Source organism: Vulpes vulpes, chromosome 11 (assembly GCF_048418805.1).
Source record: "Vulpes vulpes isolate BD-2025 chromosome 11, VulVul3, whole genome shotgun sequence".
In the NCBI taxonomy this organism is placed as follows: domain Eukaryota; kingdom Metazoa; phylum Chordata; class Mammalia; order Carnivora; family Canidae; genus Vulpes; species Vulpes vulpes.
Genome location: NC_132790.1, coordinates 8,918,540 through 8,933,055, shown reverse-complemented (window position 1 = coordinate 8,933,055; position 14,516 = coordinate 8,918,540). Strand labels below are relative to the sequence as shown.

The 14,516-nt window shown below is 42.7% G+C and overlaps 1 protein-coding gene across 1 annotated transcript in view; it reads left to right on the top strand.

Moving 5' to 3' along the window:
- GTF2H1 (general transcription factor IIH subunit 1) overlaps positions 1-3,499 on the top strand; it is a 36,988-nt gene extending 33,489 nt beyond the window's left edge. Inside the window, exon 15 of the mRNA XM_025988187.2 lies at positions 2,479-3,499. Coding sequence (XP_025843972.1) covers positions 2,479-2,565 — 87 coding nt within the window. The 3' untranslated portion in view covers positions 2,566-3,499. The remainder of the gene's footprint in view (positions 1-2,478) is intronic.
- Positions 3,500-14,516: the final 11,017 nt, after the last annotated feature.

Below are 14,516 nucleotides of genomic sequence, written 5' to 3'. Positions count from 1 at the left end.
AAGGTAATGGCCCAACTTTGATGGCTTTGGACTTTTTCTCTACAGTTTCTTCACTTCTCTCAGCCTTCATAGAACTGAAGAGAGTTAAGACCTTCCTCTGCATTAGGCTTTGGCTAAAGGCAACGTTGTGACTGGTTTGAGCTTCTGTCCAGACCACTAAAACTTCATATCAGCAATAAGGCTGTTTTGCTTTCTTACCATTCATATTTTCACAGGAATAACAATTTTTTTTCAAGAACTCTTCCTTTGCGTTCACAACTTGGCTAACTGACACAGTGAGGCTTAGCTTTCAGCCTGTTTCAACTTTCAACACCCCTTCCTCACTAAGAGGAAGTTTTGTTTTACCGTGGGAGTTGTGTGACTCTTCCTTTCACTTGAACACTTAGAGGCCATTGTAGGGCTGTTAATTGGCCTATTTTCAGCATTGTGTGTCAGCAAATAGGGAGTTCTGAAGACAGGGGAGAGAGAGGGGAACAGCCAGTCAGTGCAGCAGTCAGAGGACACAGCATTTATCGATTTAAAGTTTACATCATGGGATCCCTGGGTGGCGCAGCGGTTTGGCGCCTGCCTTTGGCCCAGGGCGCGATCCTGGAGACCCGGGATCGAATCCCACGTCGGGCTCCCAGTGCATGGAGCCTGCTTCTCCCTCTGCCTGTGTCTCTGCCTCTCTCTCTCTCTCTGTGACTATCATAAAAAAAAATAAAATAAAATAAAAAATAAAGTTTACATCATACAGGCATGCTTTATGGTGCCCCAAAACTAATTGCAGAAACATCAAAGTCACATTGTCACAGATTACATGAAAAAGTTTGAAATGTTGTAAGCATTACTAAAATGTGACACAGAGACACAAGGTGAATGAATGCCCTTGGGAAACTGGCTTTTCCCTCGTAGACTCAGTTGATGCAGTGTTGCCCCAAATCTTCAATTTGTGATTAAAAAAACCACTGAGAAGCATGATAAGCATTATAAAACAAGGTATGCCTGTACAACCTCACAAGAGGTTATGGCATTCATCTCTTCTCACTGGCACTAGGGAACCACTGGTGCCCGTCAAGCAAAATAAATGATTTTTATATACTTTCCAATGTTATTTCCAACTAAATAACATAATACTTTTTCTCCTTACCCCCATCCCCACCATAATGATAACAGATGGGGTAAATAAGTGTGTTGGTGGTTTTTTTTTTTTTTATTCCATCTCAGATCGAATCTAAGTTATTGACATGCTAAAAGAATTAAGGACTTCCTGTCGCCATTGCATACTGCCAGAACTGACTTGCAGACTTTATAAGACTGTTAGTTCCAACCACATAAATACTGTCCGTCTCCAAAGAAACAGATACTCCAAAGACATTTTCCTTCAGGAGTCTTTATCAACTTTAATCAGTGTGATCCTGTTGACCTCTAGTTATATCCATAACAAGGGTGAAAATCCTTTTCTATTCAAGATGTATAGTTCTGACCTAAGGTGTGACATAATACTTAAGGTGAAGTACTGATTGACACCATTAAGATTTTCTTTAATTTACTGAGTAACATTGAAATTCCCTAACATTGGAGCTGGAAAAGACCATAAAAAAAACATAGAAAAATACTTCACAAGATTGGCTGTGCAACAAAATTAGCTACAGGAGCTTTTGAACATCAGATTCCTGATCTTGTGCCAGACCTGCTACATCAGAACCTTAAGGAGAGAGGGGTGCCTGTGTGGCTCAGTCAGTTAAGCACCTGCCTTCAGCTCATGATCCTGTAGTCCTGTAATGGAGCCCTGCATCAGATTCCCTGTTCAGCAGGAAGTCTGCTTCTCCCTCTGCCCCTGCCCCTGCTCATTCTCTCTCTCGAATAAATAAAAATCTGTTGCTTTTTTTTTTTTTAAAGATCTTCAGGAGAGTAAGCCATTTTTTTTCAAATGTTCTATAAAATAATGTTGATGCCACCATCCTGTCCTTAGTCAACAGACTGTTTATTTTTTTTAAGGTTTTTTTTTTTAATTTTTATTTATTTATGATAGTCACACACAGAGAGAGAGAGGCAGAGACGTAGGCAGAGGGAGAAGCAGGCTCCATGCACCGGGAGCCCGACATGGGATTTGATCCGGGGTCTCCAGGATCGCGCCCTGGGCCAAAGGCAGGCGCCAAACTGCTGCGCCACCCAGGGATCCCCAGAATAATGTTTAAATCTAGAAACTATCAATCAGCCTCATTTGACAGAAGAAACTGAGGTCTAGAGCTCAGTTTCAACTTAAATGGTGTCCTATAGCTAGTTAATAACAGGCCAAAGCAGATGAATGTCCAGCCTCTATCCCACCAGTGTGTCTGAAAATACCTCCACAAAGGGCTTGCAGGTTGCCTCATCAGAGTAATAGAAATGAGCTTGGAAACTATACTCTGAAGTATGTGCCAGATCTGGATCAGAACGGTTAACCTCCCCAGCCTTTGCCCAGTTATTGCTTAAGTGTCTTGCTTTGTTTTTCAGTTGGTAAGTCACATAGAAGAGATGCTCCAGACAGCCTACAACAAGCTCCACAAGTGGCAGTCACGGCGTCTGATGAAGAAAACGTGAAGTATCTGTGGCTCTCGCAGGTTTTGTGAAATTAAGAGAACTGTGACCTGCAGTGACTCTGGAAACCTGGCTGAGACATGCCGATGATCGCACAGAAGTGACAAACATCTGCACCATGCCAACTCTCGGAGCTGATGCTGTTGTTCTTGCACATTGTGAACTGAAAGGAAAGGAACTGTGACAAAACTCAAAGCTGAGGAGGTAAATTAAGGCAGAACCAAAATGAGCTAATAAGTTGCAGATATATATATATATGTATATGTATATATACACATATATATATTTTAAAGAGACACTGTTTACTGCAGTTACTCAGGAACTGCTTTTGATTCACATTAAGCTGCTTTCAGAAATTAAAAAAAAAAAAAAACTTTTTAAAAGGGTGCATTGATAAAATCTGAGGTTTGTTTTTTTTTCTTTGTAAATTTTTTTCCTAAGTTTATGGCACAGGGTACACCTTAAGTATTTCTCCTCCATCCTCCACTTGGATCCTCAAGTTGTACTGAATTCTAATTATACCTTACATCAGCAAGTTAAAGAGAGTACTTTAAAGTAAAGCAGAAGGAGACTGTTGTTCAGCCATCAGGAAACAGTTATAGTCAGAAGACATCATTGGTCCTGTGTTTCCTACGGAAATAAGAAACAATAAATGTTGCACTGAATGTTTGTGGTTTGGAGTCCCTAAATAATTAAGAGGGAACATATTTGCAGAAAGTTGTGTGGGGTTTTTTTATGCAGAATTTTGTCAAAAGACTGGCGCTGCATGTTTTTCTTTGAGTGCAAATGTACATTGCTAAGATTTTTTTTTAAGATGGCATGTGCTTTGAAAAGAGGAAATTGCATTTTTAAGAGTTTAAAAATCTTACGAGTGAGAAATATAAGAAATCTTACTTATTTTCACCTCTTTAGAAAAAAATAAAAGATGTTTCTCATATCTCCTTTTCTCCAGTATCTGACTGTTACTGTCCTTGGCGAATCGATAATCATTGCATAGTGACTGAAAAGCCTACATGCAAAAAAAAAAAGGCACATTCTTGTTTCTGGACTCATGCCATATTTTGTTCCTAATAGGATCAACTCACTGTTTAAGACTTCAGATGTATTAAAAATTACAGGAAAAAAAAATTTTTTGTAGGTACTGTTTTAACTGTTAACACATCTTGTGATTTCTCACGTGTGGTATTTACTCAGGTAGGCTACTCATTCTTTTTAAAGCCATTGTACAAGCTGGTTGTCTTTCCTTTTTTTCTTGCTTTTTTAAAATTATTTTTGTATTGAAGTATAGTTGACATACAACGTTGTATTCCTTTCACGTGTACAACATAGTGATTCAGCAAGTCTACATGTTATGCTGTATGTTTGCCACAAGTGTAGCTACCGTCTGTCACCATTGATTACAGTACCAGTGACAATATTCTGTATGCAGTACCTCCCATCCTTGTGACTGATTCTCTTTCATATAATGGCTACAACAGGTCAAAAACTTGGTCTTTGAACTGGTAAAAGAGAAGGGGCAACATCCCTTTCAGCTTCAGTCTTCCCATTTTTCCTTCAGATCAGAACAGTAATAGTGGAATCTCTTACACCTTACAGTTTTGCAAAGTGCTTTTCAAGTGTATTATCACTACAACTACTGTAAGCAATAGCAGTGGAGCAGGTAGAGAATGTTTGAAATGAAGAGTATGTATCTGTTGGGAAAGCCAAGTGTAAACAAATACCCTGTTGAGTACTCTGTTATTAAGTGATGGAAGTAACGGAGACTGAAGAGAGAAACCACTTTGGGAAACTGGGTAGGCTTTACTAAGGAGGTAATATTTTAGCTAAGCCTTGCAGGTTGAATAGGGAAAAGCATGATGAAGGTGTGAGGGCTTGGAAAGACCCCAGTGTGTTAGATTAGAAGGCTGGGAATGACAGTAAATGACTGGGAAAATCAGTGTAATCCAGATTGTGAATGGCTTTGTATGCCAAGGTAAGAAATTCAAGACTTTATCCTTTAGGCATGGGTTATGTCAGAAAAAAATGTAAGTTTTTATGAAGGTTGGTTGGTTGGTTGGTTTTTAGATAAAGCCTGGCAGTTAGGAAGGCCAACCCCCTAAACATGCCAATCCAGACTGGAAACTAGGTCCAAATTAAAGAAGAGTTCTGGTAAATAGGAAGGGATGAGTAAAGACATTCTTAAGATATGTGACCTAGTCTTACAGGAAATGAAGGATTTAAGGATGATTTCACCCGAGATAGCTCTCAATTTCATGTCTACCTTGCATTTAAAGTATCTTATCCTTGGAGTCTTTTCAAAGTGAACTTTGGCTGCCGTTTGGGCCTGTTACTTTCCTACCTTCTGATTGTGGAAAACGATCGCACCGTTCCGGCTGTATCTCATTTCATTCTCTACTTGGATGGAGATATAACCAGTGAAGTGGGTAGGTATGACAGATAATTTTACAAATCAGAAATGGTTTAGATCGGGACGTCTGGTTGGCTCAGTGATTGAGCGTTTGCCTTTGGCCCAAGGTATGATCCCGGGTCCTTGGATGGAATCCCCCATTGGGCTCCCTGTATGGAGCCTGCTTCTCCCTCTGCCTGTGTCTCTGCCTCTCTCTCTCTCTTTCGTAAATAAATAAAATCTTAAAAAAAAAAAAAAAGAAAGAAAGAAAAAAAAGAAAGAACTGGTTTAGATATTAGGTGATGGGATTTACCCGAACTGCTAAGCTTTTGCAGTCCCTTAGGGATAAGATGCTTGTGAAGTTGGAAACTTTTATTCCCCAAGTCACGCCTCCATTGGCTAGATTTTCTTTTGACTTCCTTGCTATTCCTACCTCTGATTCTATTCTGTGTTGCTTTTATGGCAAATCACAGTAGTCTGCTTAATGGGTCCCATTAGCCCAGAGGGCTGCAGAATATAATAATGAAATCATAACCTGCCTTAGGAGAATGGACTTTCTCTTGGAAAGAAGTGGAAAGTCAGTAGTGCTGGTTTGCTTTGGATTTAAACTACAAAGTGAATTCTGTGTTGCGCTGCCCACTTCAGTCTTGAAGACTAAAGAATGCTTTAGCATCTGTACCTATAATGGTAACCATCCGTTATAACATCCAGAGGGAGAGTTGAATCCAGAAAGTGATTCCAGTCAGTATATATACCATCTGGAGCCAACAGTGGCCCTGGGATAGAAAGCTGCCTATTTTAAACTTAGATTTGCTGTCCCCAGTGTCAAGACTTGCATGGGATTCCTGAGTGTGTTACCTCTGCCCTTTCCCAGTTTAGCTTCTTGAAGACTCAGCTGTTCTCCCAGTTTCTGAGGCCAAGGGAATATTAGTTATTTTCAGCTCTGAAGCTGTCCAGAGTTGGAATATTGCCTAGAACCTGGTTCAGGAGTGATCAGCCTCAGTTTGTAGTCCATGTTCTTGCTTGGGGGTATTAAAACCATTGAAAAGACTTTAGAATCCCAGCTTCTGTAACCACAGAATCCTGTTTCCATCATCTTTTTCATAGAGTTCGTAATACATAGGACGAACATGGAATTGTACCTGCCAAGGCAAAGCCTCAGGTCCAGCTCCTCTCACTGCCCCCCACCCCCCCATCTCAACAATACACTAAGAATACTACCTTTGGAACATACCCTCTCTGGCAACCTGGTAACCTGCTGTTTATTGGAGTGGCTGATAATAGGAATAGACTGAAGCTGAATATAAATTCTGGCTTAAATTTAAATTTTACTTTTCCATAGTCATAAATAGCAAGATGGTACTTAAACCCAACCTGTTAGCAATTACATTAAATGTAAACAGGCTGAACACTTTAAAAGGACGAAGATTTTGTCAGATTCGGTTAAAAAAAAAGACTCGACACACACTAGTTAGAATCACAAAAACATCTACCCTTAATTCACCAGACTTGCCCTCCATCGAGTGTCAAATTCAGGTTCACTAAGTGTTAGAGTTCAAAGTCCTTTATTACTCAGATTTATTTATTTGATTCCAGTAGCTAACTGTTGTGAACAGAGTAATAAAAAGTGAATGACCTATAAGATTGTTACCATTAGTCTTCACTTTAAAAATTCTTACAAAAGTACAATTTTTTAAGGGTTGGATAGTACCGAAGCATATAAAGTAGATGGTTCTGTACCCTTACCACCAAATTTCACTCTGCTGAGGTAATGCTCAGTGCATTTTTTTTCTTTTGCTTTTCTTTTTTTTTTAAGATATTATTTATTTATTCATGAGAGGCAGAAACATAGGCAGAGGGAGAAGCAGGCTCACCTTGGGATTCCAGGATCATGCCCTGAGCTGAAGGCAGATGCTCAACCAATGAGCCACCCAGGTGCCCCCCCCCCTTGTTTTTTTACATATTAGCACAAGGGCAAGGTGCAGGGGCAGAGGAACAAGAAAGACTTCACACTGGACATGGAACCTGACACCAGGCTTGATCCCAGGACCCTGACATTATGACTTGAGTCAAAGCCAGACACTTAACTGGGCCACGCAGGCATCCCTCATTGCGTTTTCTTATGGACACTTTTCTATGCACTCAAAATTAATTTTTCTGGGGCACCTAGGTGTCTCACATCAGTTAAGCATCAGACTGGTGGTTTCGGCCCAGGCATGATCTCAGGGTCCTGAGATGAGCCCCATGTCAGGCTCCAAGCTCAGTGCAGAGTCCACTTGAGATTCTCTCTCCCTCTGCCCCTTCTCTGTGCACTTTCTCAAATAAATAAATATTAAAAAAAAAAAAAATTCTAACCTCTACAACCTGAGATTTTTCTGGAGAGAGATGTCTGTGCCCACTTTCAGGCCCTTTAAGATAAACCTTGATAATGGTTCTCATCTCCTAGAGGATCCATTCATGGTCCTATTTCTGTAAGCCAAATGTTTGTGAATTTTGGTCTTATCCATTAGTGTGCTGTTTCTGGCACCTGGTTATCCCTAAGGAACAGGCTGTGCCTGGCCGGAATACAAAAATTCCTTGGACCTTATGTGTACAATCAGATCCTATCACCAAGAACATTTACATCCACAGATAAAGGGAGTAGAGAAAAAGAGTGTTGCCATATGCCTGACTGGGGTTGACTGCAGCCTCTTGAGCAGCAGAGATGTGATCTAGTGGAGCTGTTGAACAGACTTTGGACCTAATCTGTTTGGGTTTGAATCATACAGCTTCATAGCTCACTAGCTGTGTGACTGAACAATTTAATCAGTACCTCCATTTTTTCATCTATAAAATGGGCATTATAGTAGTGCTCTGTTGATAAGATTATTGTAATAGAATATCATCATGTTGTGATACAGCACTTGGAGCAGAGTCCAATGCGTGGTGAGCGCCATGTGAGTGTTTGCTGGCCTTAATGCTGACACGAGTTTTCACTGAGCCACATGGTAGGTTGACTTCATTGTTGAGAAACCTAAAAAAGGGGGATCCCTGGGTGGCTCAGCGGTTTAGCGCCTGCCTTTGGCCCAGGGCGGGATCCTGGGGTCCTGGGATCAAGTCCCACGTCGGGCTCCCGGCATGGAGCCTGCTTCTCCCTCCTCCTGTCTCTCTCTCTCTCTATCTCTCTATCTCTATCTCTATCATAAATAAATAAATCTTTAAAAAAAAAGAAGAAAATTCCCCCAAAGAACAGTATTAAAAGTGCTTGCTTCTGTACTTTTATCCCCCCAAATCCTGCCTGAATCTGATTTTCATGGTTCATCTTCAGAAATTACTTTTTTGTGTGGTACCCTGCATTCTCCAAATTAGGAGCTGGTTTTTTTTGAGGGGTTTTGTTTTTGTTTTTAAGATTTTATTTAGGGCAGCCCAGGTGGCTCAGCGGTTTAGTGCCGCCTTCACCCCAGGACCTGATCCTGGAGACCCGGGATTGAGTCCCACGTCGGGCTCCCTGCATGGAGCCTGCTTCTCTCTCTGCTTGTGTCTCTCCCTCTCTCTGTTTCCCATGAATAAATAAAATCTTTTTTTTTTTAAGGTTTTTTTAATTTTTATTTATTCATGCAGAGAGAGAGGCAGAGGGAGAAGCAGGGTGGGTGTACTTGCCTCTAGGACTCATCTTGGGCTTCCTGACCCAGCCTGAGCTTCCTGGCAGTGATGGAAATAGACTCTGTGTGTGTGTTTAAAGATTTTATTTATTCATGAGAGATGACAGAGAGAGAAGCAGAGACCCAGGCAGAGGGAGAAGTGGGCTCCCTGAAGGAGCATGATGCAGGACTCGATCCCAGGACCCTGGGATCACCACCTGAGCAGAAAGCAGATGCTCAACCAGTGAGCCACCCAGGTGCCCCTAGAGGTGGACTCTCTACTGTAACTTGTAATAATCATAAAATGAAAATAAAAAATAGGGGTTGGGGCCAAATTTGAGGTAAAAGAAAAAGTTTTCAGGGGAGGAACTTTGAAACTTGATTCAACAGGTGCAAAGGGTTTCCTTTCAAAACAAGGTTACTAACATTACCGGCTGCAGACCTCAATTTGGTGATTTAACATCTCTACGGTTCTAGCTTAGGCAAGAAGGAATTTATTTAAAAACATAAGAGTGGTCTATTTTCTGTGTTACATGAATAGATTGGTAAAATATCTAACATATGACTAAGCACTGAAGCTCTGCGGTTTGGCTGCCTGGGTTCAAATTCCAGCCCTGCCACTTACTAGTGTGGTATGATTACTTAGTCTCTTCATGCCTCGGTTTTCTCATTAGTAAAATGGACATACTAATAGTACTTGTAGATTTATTGTCGTTAAATGAGCTAATAAATATGAGTGCTTAGAATAGTGCTTGACAAATTTAAGCAGTGTTCTTCCTTTCATTTACTATCCTCATCATCAGGCTCAAAGCTTACCGACTCTGGCCTCCGATACACTATCAACACTGATAGGCAACTGAGGCAGAGAGTAAAGAGAAGATTCTGGTATCTGTTAGGTCTATTTGCCGGATATTTGCCATGCATAAATATATTCTTATTTAATCCTTAGGATTCACCCAACAATTATTTACCAAGCTGCTACTGTGGGTCAGTCCATAGTCCCCACCTTCTAAAGACTCCAGTTATGAAAAGGCACTGTCCTAGATGAAGAGTGAAGTAGACCGTGCCCTCAGCAGGCTTACTTAAGAATAAACTGAGGCTCGGGGCGCCGGGGTGGCTCAGTCGGTTAGGCAGCTACCTTAGTCTCGGGTCATGATCCTGTGGTTCTGGGATCGAGCCCCTCAAGGAGCTCCTTGCTCGGTCAGAAGCTTGTTTCTCCCCCTGCTTGCCTCTCCCTCTGGCAAATGAATAAATAAAATTTTTTAAAAGATGAAGAAAAAACCAAGGCTCAGAAAGAAAGTTAAACCAACTTTCCTAAAGCTCCTGCATCTGAACTTGGGAGCAGAGAGCTCTTCAAGATGCAGTTCTTGAATGTAAAATCTGTGCAGCTGCCAACGATTGGCCTCTTCCTGCCCTACCCGCCCCCCCCCCCCCCCCCCATCTCCCTGCCCTGCTCAGGCTGGAGCTTTCCCTTCTACCTGCTATAAATAATGGAGAGAGGGAGAGCTATTTTATTTCTGTCTGGCCACACTCTGACAAGCACAGATGGCTCTAACGCTCAGAGAGACCGCTTCATTATCCTGACATGCGATGAAGGGGACAGATTTCTTGGATCTAAAGGTGCTAAGGAGAGAGCCACACAGGCTTGAACTCGGCTGTTGGTACCACTGAGCATCCGAGATGTGCTAGGTCCTCAAAAGAATAAAAAGGCCTTCACATTGGACCTTTTCAGAATTGTGTTTCTATCTAGCAAATGTATACCTGTTCATTTTATTTTTTTAAGTCTTTTTTTTAAGTAAGCTCTACACCCCACATCAGGGTCAAACTCACCACCCTGAGACCAAGAGTTGCATACTCTTCCAACTGAGCCAGCCAGGCACCCCAACCTGCTTATAATTTTAAAAAGTCAAAAACACTAAAAAGCACATTCCAAAGCATCCTGTCCACTGCTCCCTGTTCCTTCTTCCCCCCTTCACAGAATCCATCACTTTCAACTCCTTTCGCTTCTATACCACTCTTTCTTTATCAATTTTATCATTACCTGCTGACTTTCTATTTTGGTAGTTGAGGATTTAGTGTTCTTATATCATTATTCCCATTTCCCTCCCTCCATTCCAATATATGAAATATATATATTTCATAGCTCTTTGATAATCAACAGTGTTTACATTTGATCATGTAAATACTGTTCAGTGCCTCGGTCATGGTCCCGGCAGAAAATAAATGGCACCCTCAGATTGGGTAATTTGAGATAAATAGAGAGACTGTTTATTAAGCTGTGGGCAGAGTATATAGACTTACCAGGCCTAGGCCCGCCGAGAGGTTAGAAAGGAGTGGTTCCCAGGAGAGGAGAGATGGGAGATAAGGGACGCAGCCCACCCATGGTCCCATGGAGAGAACATCTCCCTCTCCCTCTCCCAGTCTCCTCCAGTGGAGGCAGAGGCAGAGGGCATGGACACCACTGCTGTGTGGTTCACTCAGGTCAGTCCCCCAGAGCAGCGTTGGGGAAGGGGAGAGGGGACCTGCAGAGCAAAGCCCAGCACTACAAACAGGCAGGGTATACTAGAAGGTCCCCTCAACTTTCTTGACCAACTTTTTTTTCTTTTTTTTAAGTTTTTATTTCAATTCCAGTTAACATACAGTGTTCTACTGATTTCAGATGTACAATAGAGTGATTCAACAAATCTGTACATCACCCTGTGCTCACTACGACAAGTGCACTCCTTAATCCCCATCACCCACTTAACCCATGACCCCCACCCTGGTAACCATCAGTGTGTTCTCTATAGTTAAGAGTCTGTTTCTCGGTTGGCTTCTTTCTCTCTTTTCTCCCCCTTTCCCTGTTTGTTTTGTTTCTTAAATAAATTCCACATATGAGTGAAAGCATATGGTATTTGTCTTTCTCTGACTGACTTCGCTTAGCATTGACCGAATTTTTGTCTTTTCCTAGAAAACCTCTGCAGTTTGCTTGACCTTCCAACACTCCCATGACTACTACTACTCTAGTGAACTATAAAAGCCCTCAGGTAGCCCTTGTATTTAAGTGAGGTACTTTAACAAAAAAAATGTTTTTAAGATTTATTTATTCATGAGACACACGGAGAGGGAGGCAGAGACACAGGCAGAGGGAGAAGCAGGCTCCATGTGGGGAGCCTGATGCAGGACTCGATCCAGGGACTTCAGGATCAAGCCCTGGGCCGAAGGCAGGCGCCAAACCGTTGAGCCACCCAGGGATCCCCAAGTGAGGTACTTTAAAGCAGATTCGAAGCTCAGTATGTAAGAGGCAGGCCTGTCAAGTGGAGGGCTTCCTAGGGGGTCACTGGGAAGGGAAGCCTTTCCACTCAGGACTCTTCACATGTCAGTACTGGGGGACTTTCCTCTGGGGCCATTTAATCTCTCCAGGGAGGGTGCCTCCACGTTTCTACCTGGGAATGTAAGCCTAGAGGCTAGCTCTCTGGTGATTGCCTCGGGAATGATGTTCTCTGCTCCGCATATGGGCGTTCTTTTATGCTCCTGTTCAGTGCTGCTCACCACACCTCTCACCGTGTTTGGGTCCTGATTCATCTCTCCAAAGAATAAATCTTCCGTTTTCAGTGAAGGTAGAGACAGGAGGCACACGTTTTGTTTCACAGGGTGGTGATAGGAGTCTCGGAGTCCAACAGTCCCTTATATCGCTTGCCTCAGCCCCATACTTCACCCTCCTTCCATGGGAGCTGCTATCTCCAGTTCACAGCTGCAAGGTAAATCAGCTTCTTCCTCTTGACTGCGTCTCTCTGCGGGTGCTTGGATTTCATTCCCGTGTGAGTCACACTGATTTCAACTTTGCAAAACGTTGTTGGCAGACATCACCTGCGGTCGTCTCCTGTCCCAGTCTCTTCATCTTTGTGTGATTATACCTTTGTGTGTTCTTTCCCCATCAATCTAGTTTGGCTGATTTAAACATATGAATTCAATCCACCGTGTTTAAGCAGATGTCCTCTAGTGATGAATTTGGGGGATGTTTTATTTTAGGTCTAGGTGAATGGTCATCAGTTTATGACTACAGGCCCCATAAGGTGATTGCTATAAATCAGTATAACCCAAACCCCTAGGAGCTGGCCTCGGTTCCTTGTGATACAGTAAGCCAAAGTTCCCAACTTCTTGGCATAAGCATGTCACATGATTCTCATAAGTTCTTCACTAGCCCAGTGCTTTCTAAAGTGCTGTTAGCACACCTCCAAGGGCTTGACTTAAGTATCCGATAAAAGACCATTTCAAGATGGTAATTGTAATAGTTATGTATTTTACTGTATACATGTATTTAAATGTAACTAGCACATCAGGCCCCTGTTTTGCTAAAGAGGAGTCAAAGTAAAACAATGAATCAGTTTAAAGAAAAGTGCGGAGGGGCGCCTAGGTGGCTCAATCTGTTAAGCATCTGATACTTGATGTCAGCTCAGGTCTTTTTTTTTTTTTTTTTTTTTTAAGATTTTATTTATTTATTCATGAGAGACACACAGAGAGAGGCAGAGACACAGGCAGAGGGAGAAGCAGGCTCCATGCAGGGAGCCCGATGCAGGACTTGATCCCGGGACTCCAGAATCACGCCCTGGGCTGAAGACAGCACTAAACTGCTGGGCCACCCAGCCTGCCCTCAGCTCAGGTCTTGATCTCAGGGTAGTGAGTTTGAGCCCACTGCATGGAACCTACTTGAAAAAAAAAGGGGGAGAAAGGGAAGAAGGGAGGGAGGGAGGAAGGAAGGAAGGAAGGAAGGAAGGAAGGAAGGAAGAAGGAAGGAAGGAAGGAGTTGAATAAATAATGGTATAGGAGCTTTTCAGGAATGGTAAACATTGTGACAATGACTGGAATTTGATAAACACTTATCCTGCTGAGTTGCAGCTAGCTTGTGCTACATGATCCAAAAAGGAGACTTAAGCACATTTCTTTCCAAAATAGCCCTGGGATGTGTGCTCTTCCAGAAGGAGTCCCCAAACTGGAATGGAAACTGAGGATTGCCCAGTGGTAGCCTTCCTCGCAGAAGTCAGTTTGTTTCTGAGCAATGAATGTAGAAACGCCTCTGTCCTGGTTTGAGTTAGCTGCTTCTGAATTGCAAGAGGCTATCTGCAGAGGGTGTGAGCTGGAATAGCAAAGCCGATCTCCTAGAAACTGCTTCCCTCTTAGGGTTGTATTTCTGCTCCTAGGGACCTCCCTTCCTTTGCACCTTGCTCCTGTTGCCCTGAGCTGCAAGGTGAGCATATGGGAGGGGTTGATAATTGACAGTTACCTGGTATGTTTAGTTCTTAGCCTCAGGGAGGGCATCTGGCTGCTTGCCTGTCTTCGAGTTCCTGGCATATCTCCAGCCCAGACAAGGCAGTGCCAGCTGGGAAGCATGTGGTATCAGAGGTCTCTCCTGGCTCCTGGAGGTTGTCCCCCTTACTAGATTGAGCTCTTGAGAGCTTCCCAGAAAGTGTCCCAGAAGTTCAATATTCTAGATCTCCCCAAAGGGATAGAAAAGGGAACTAATATTTATTGAGCACCATTTATCATGCCCAGAGCTTTACATTTTAACCTCACAACAATTTATGAAAATGGTATTATCCCCATTTTACCGAGGCTCCATGAGATCAAGTAACTTGCCCAAGTCCTCATAGTAATTGGTAGAGCCAGGAGTCAAACCCAGAGTAGCATGAGGCCAAAGCAAAGAACCATGATGGGGGAAAGACACTGAGCCAAACCTGTCTCCTGGAGACGCATGCCTCCCTTGGTTGCTGTCTGGACATTGCATGACCGTCTGTCTTTCCAACCTGTAAGAAAAAGAAAGCAGGAAAGCCAGGGCCTCCCCGCAGAAGCTGCCTTTCTGAATCTATGCAAGAAGCAGAAACTGGCCTGTTTGTGGCAATGGCCAGGCCACATGGCCAGCTTAGGATGGCCAGGACACCTGGGTGTTTCACTTTATTTTATTTTTTTAA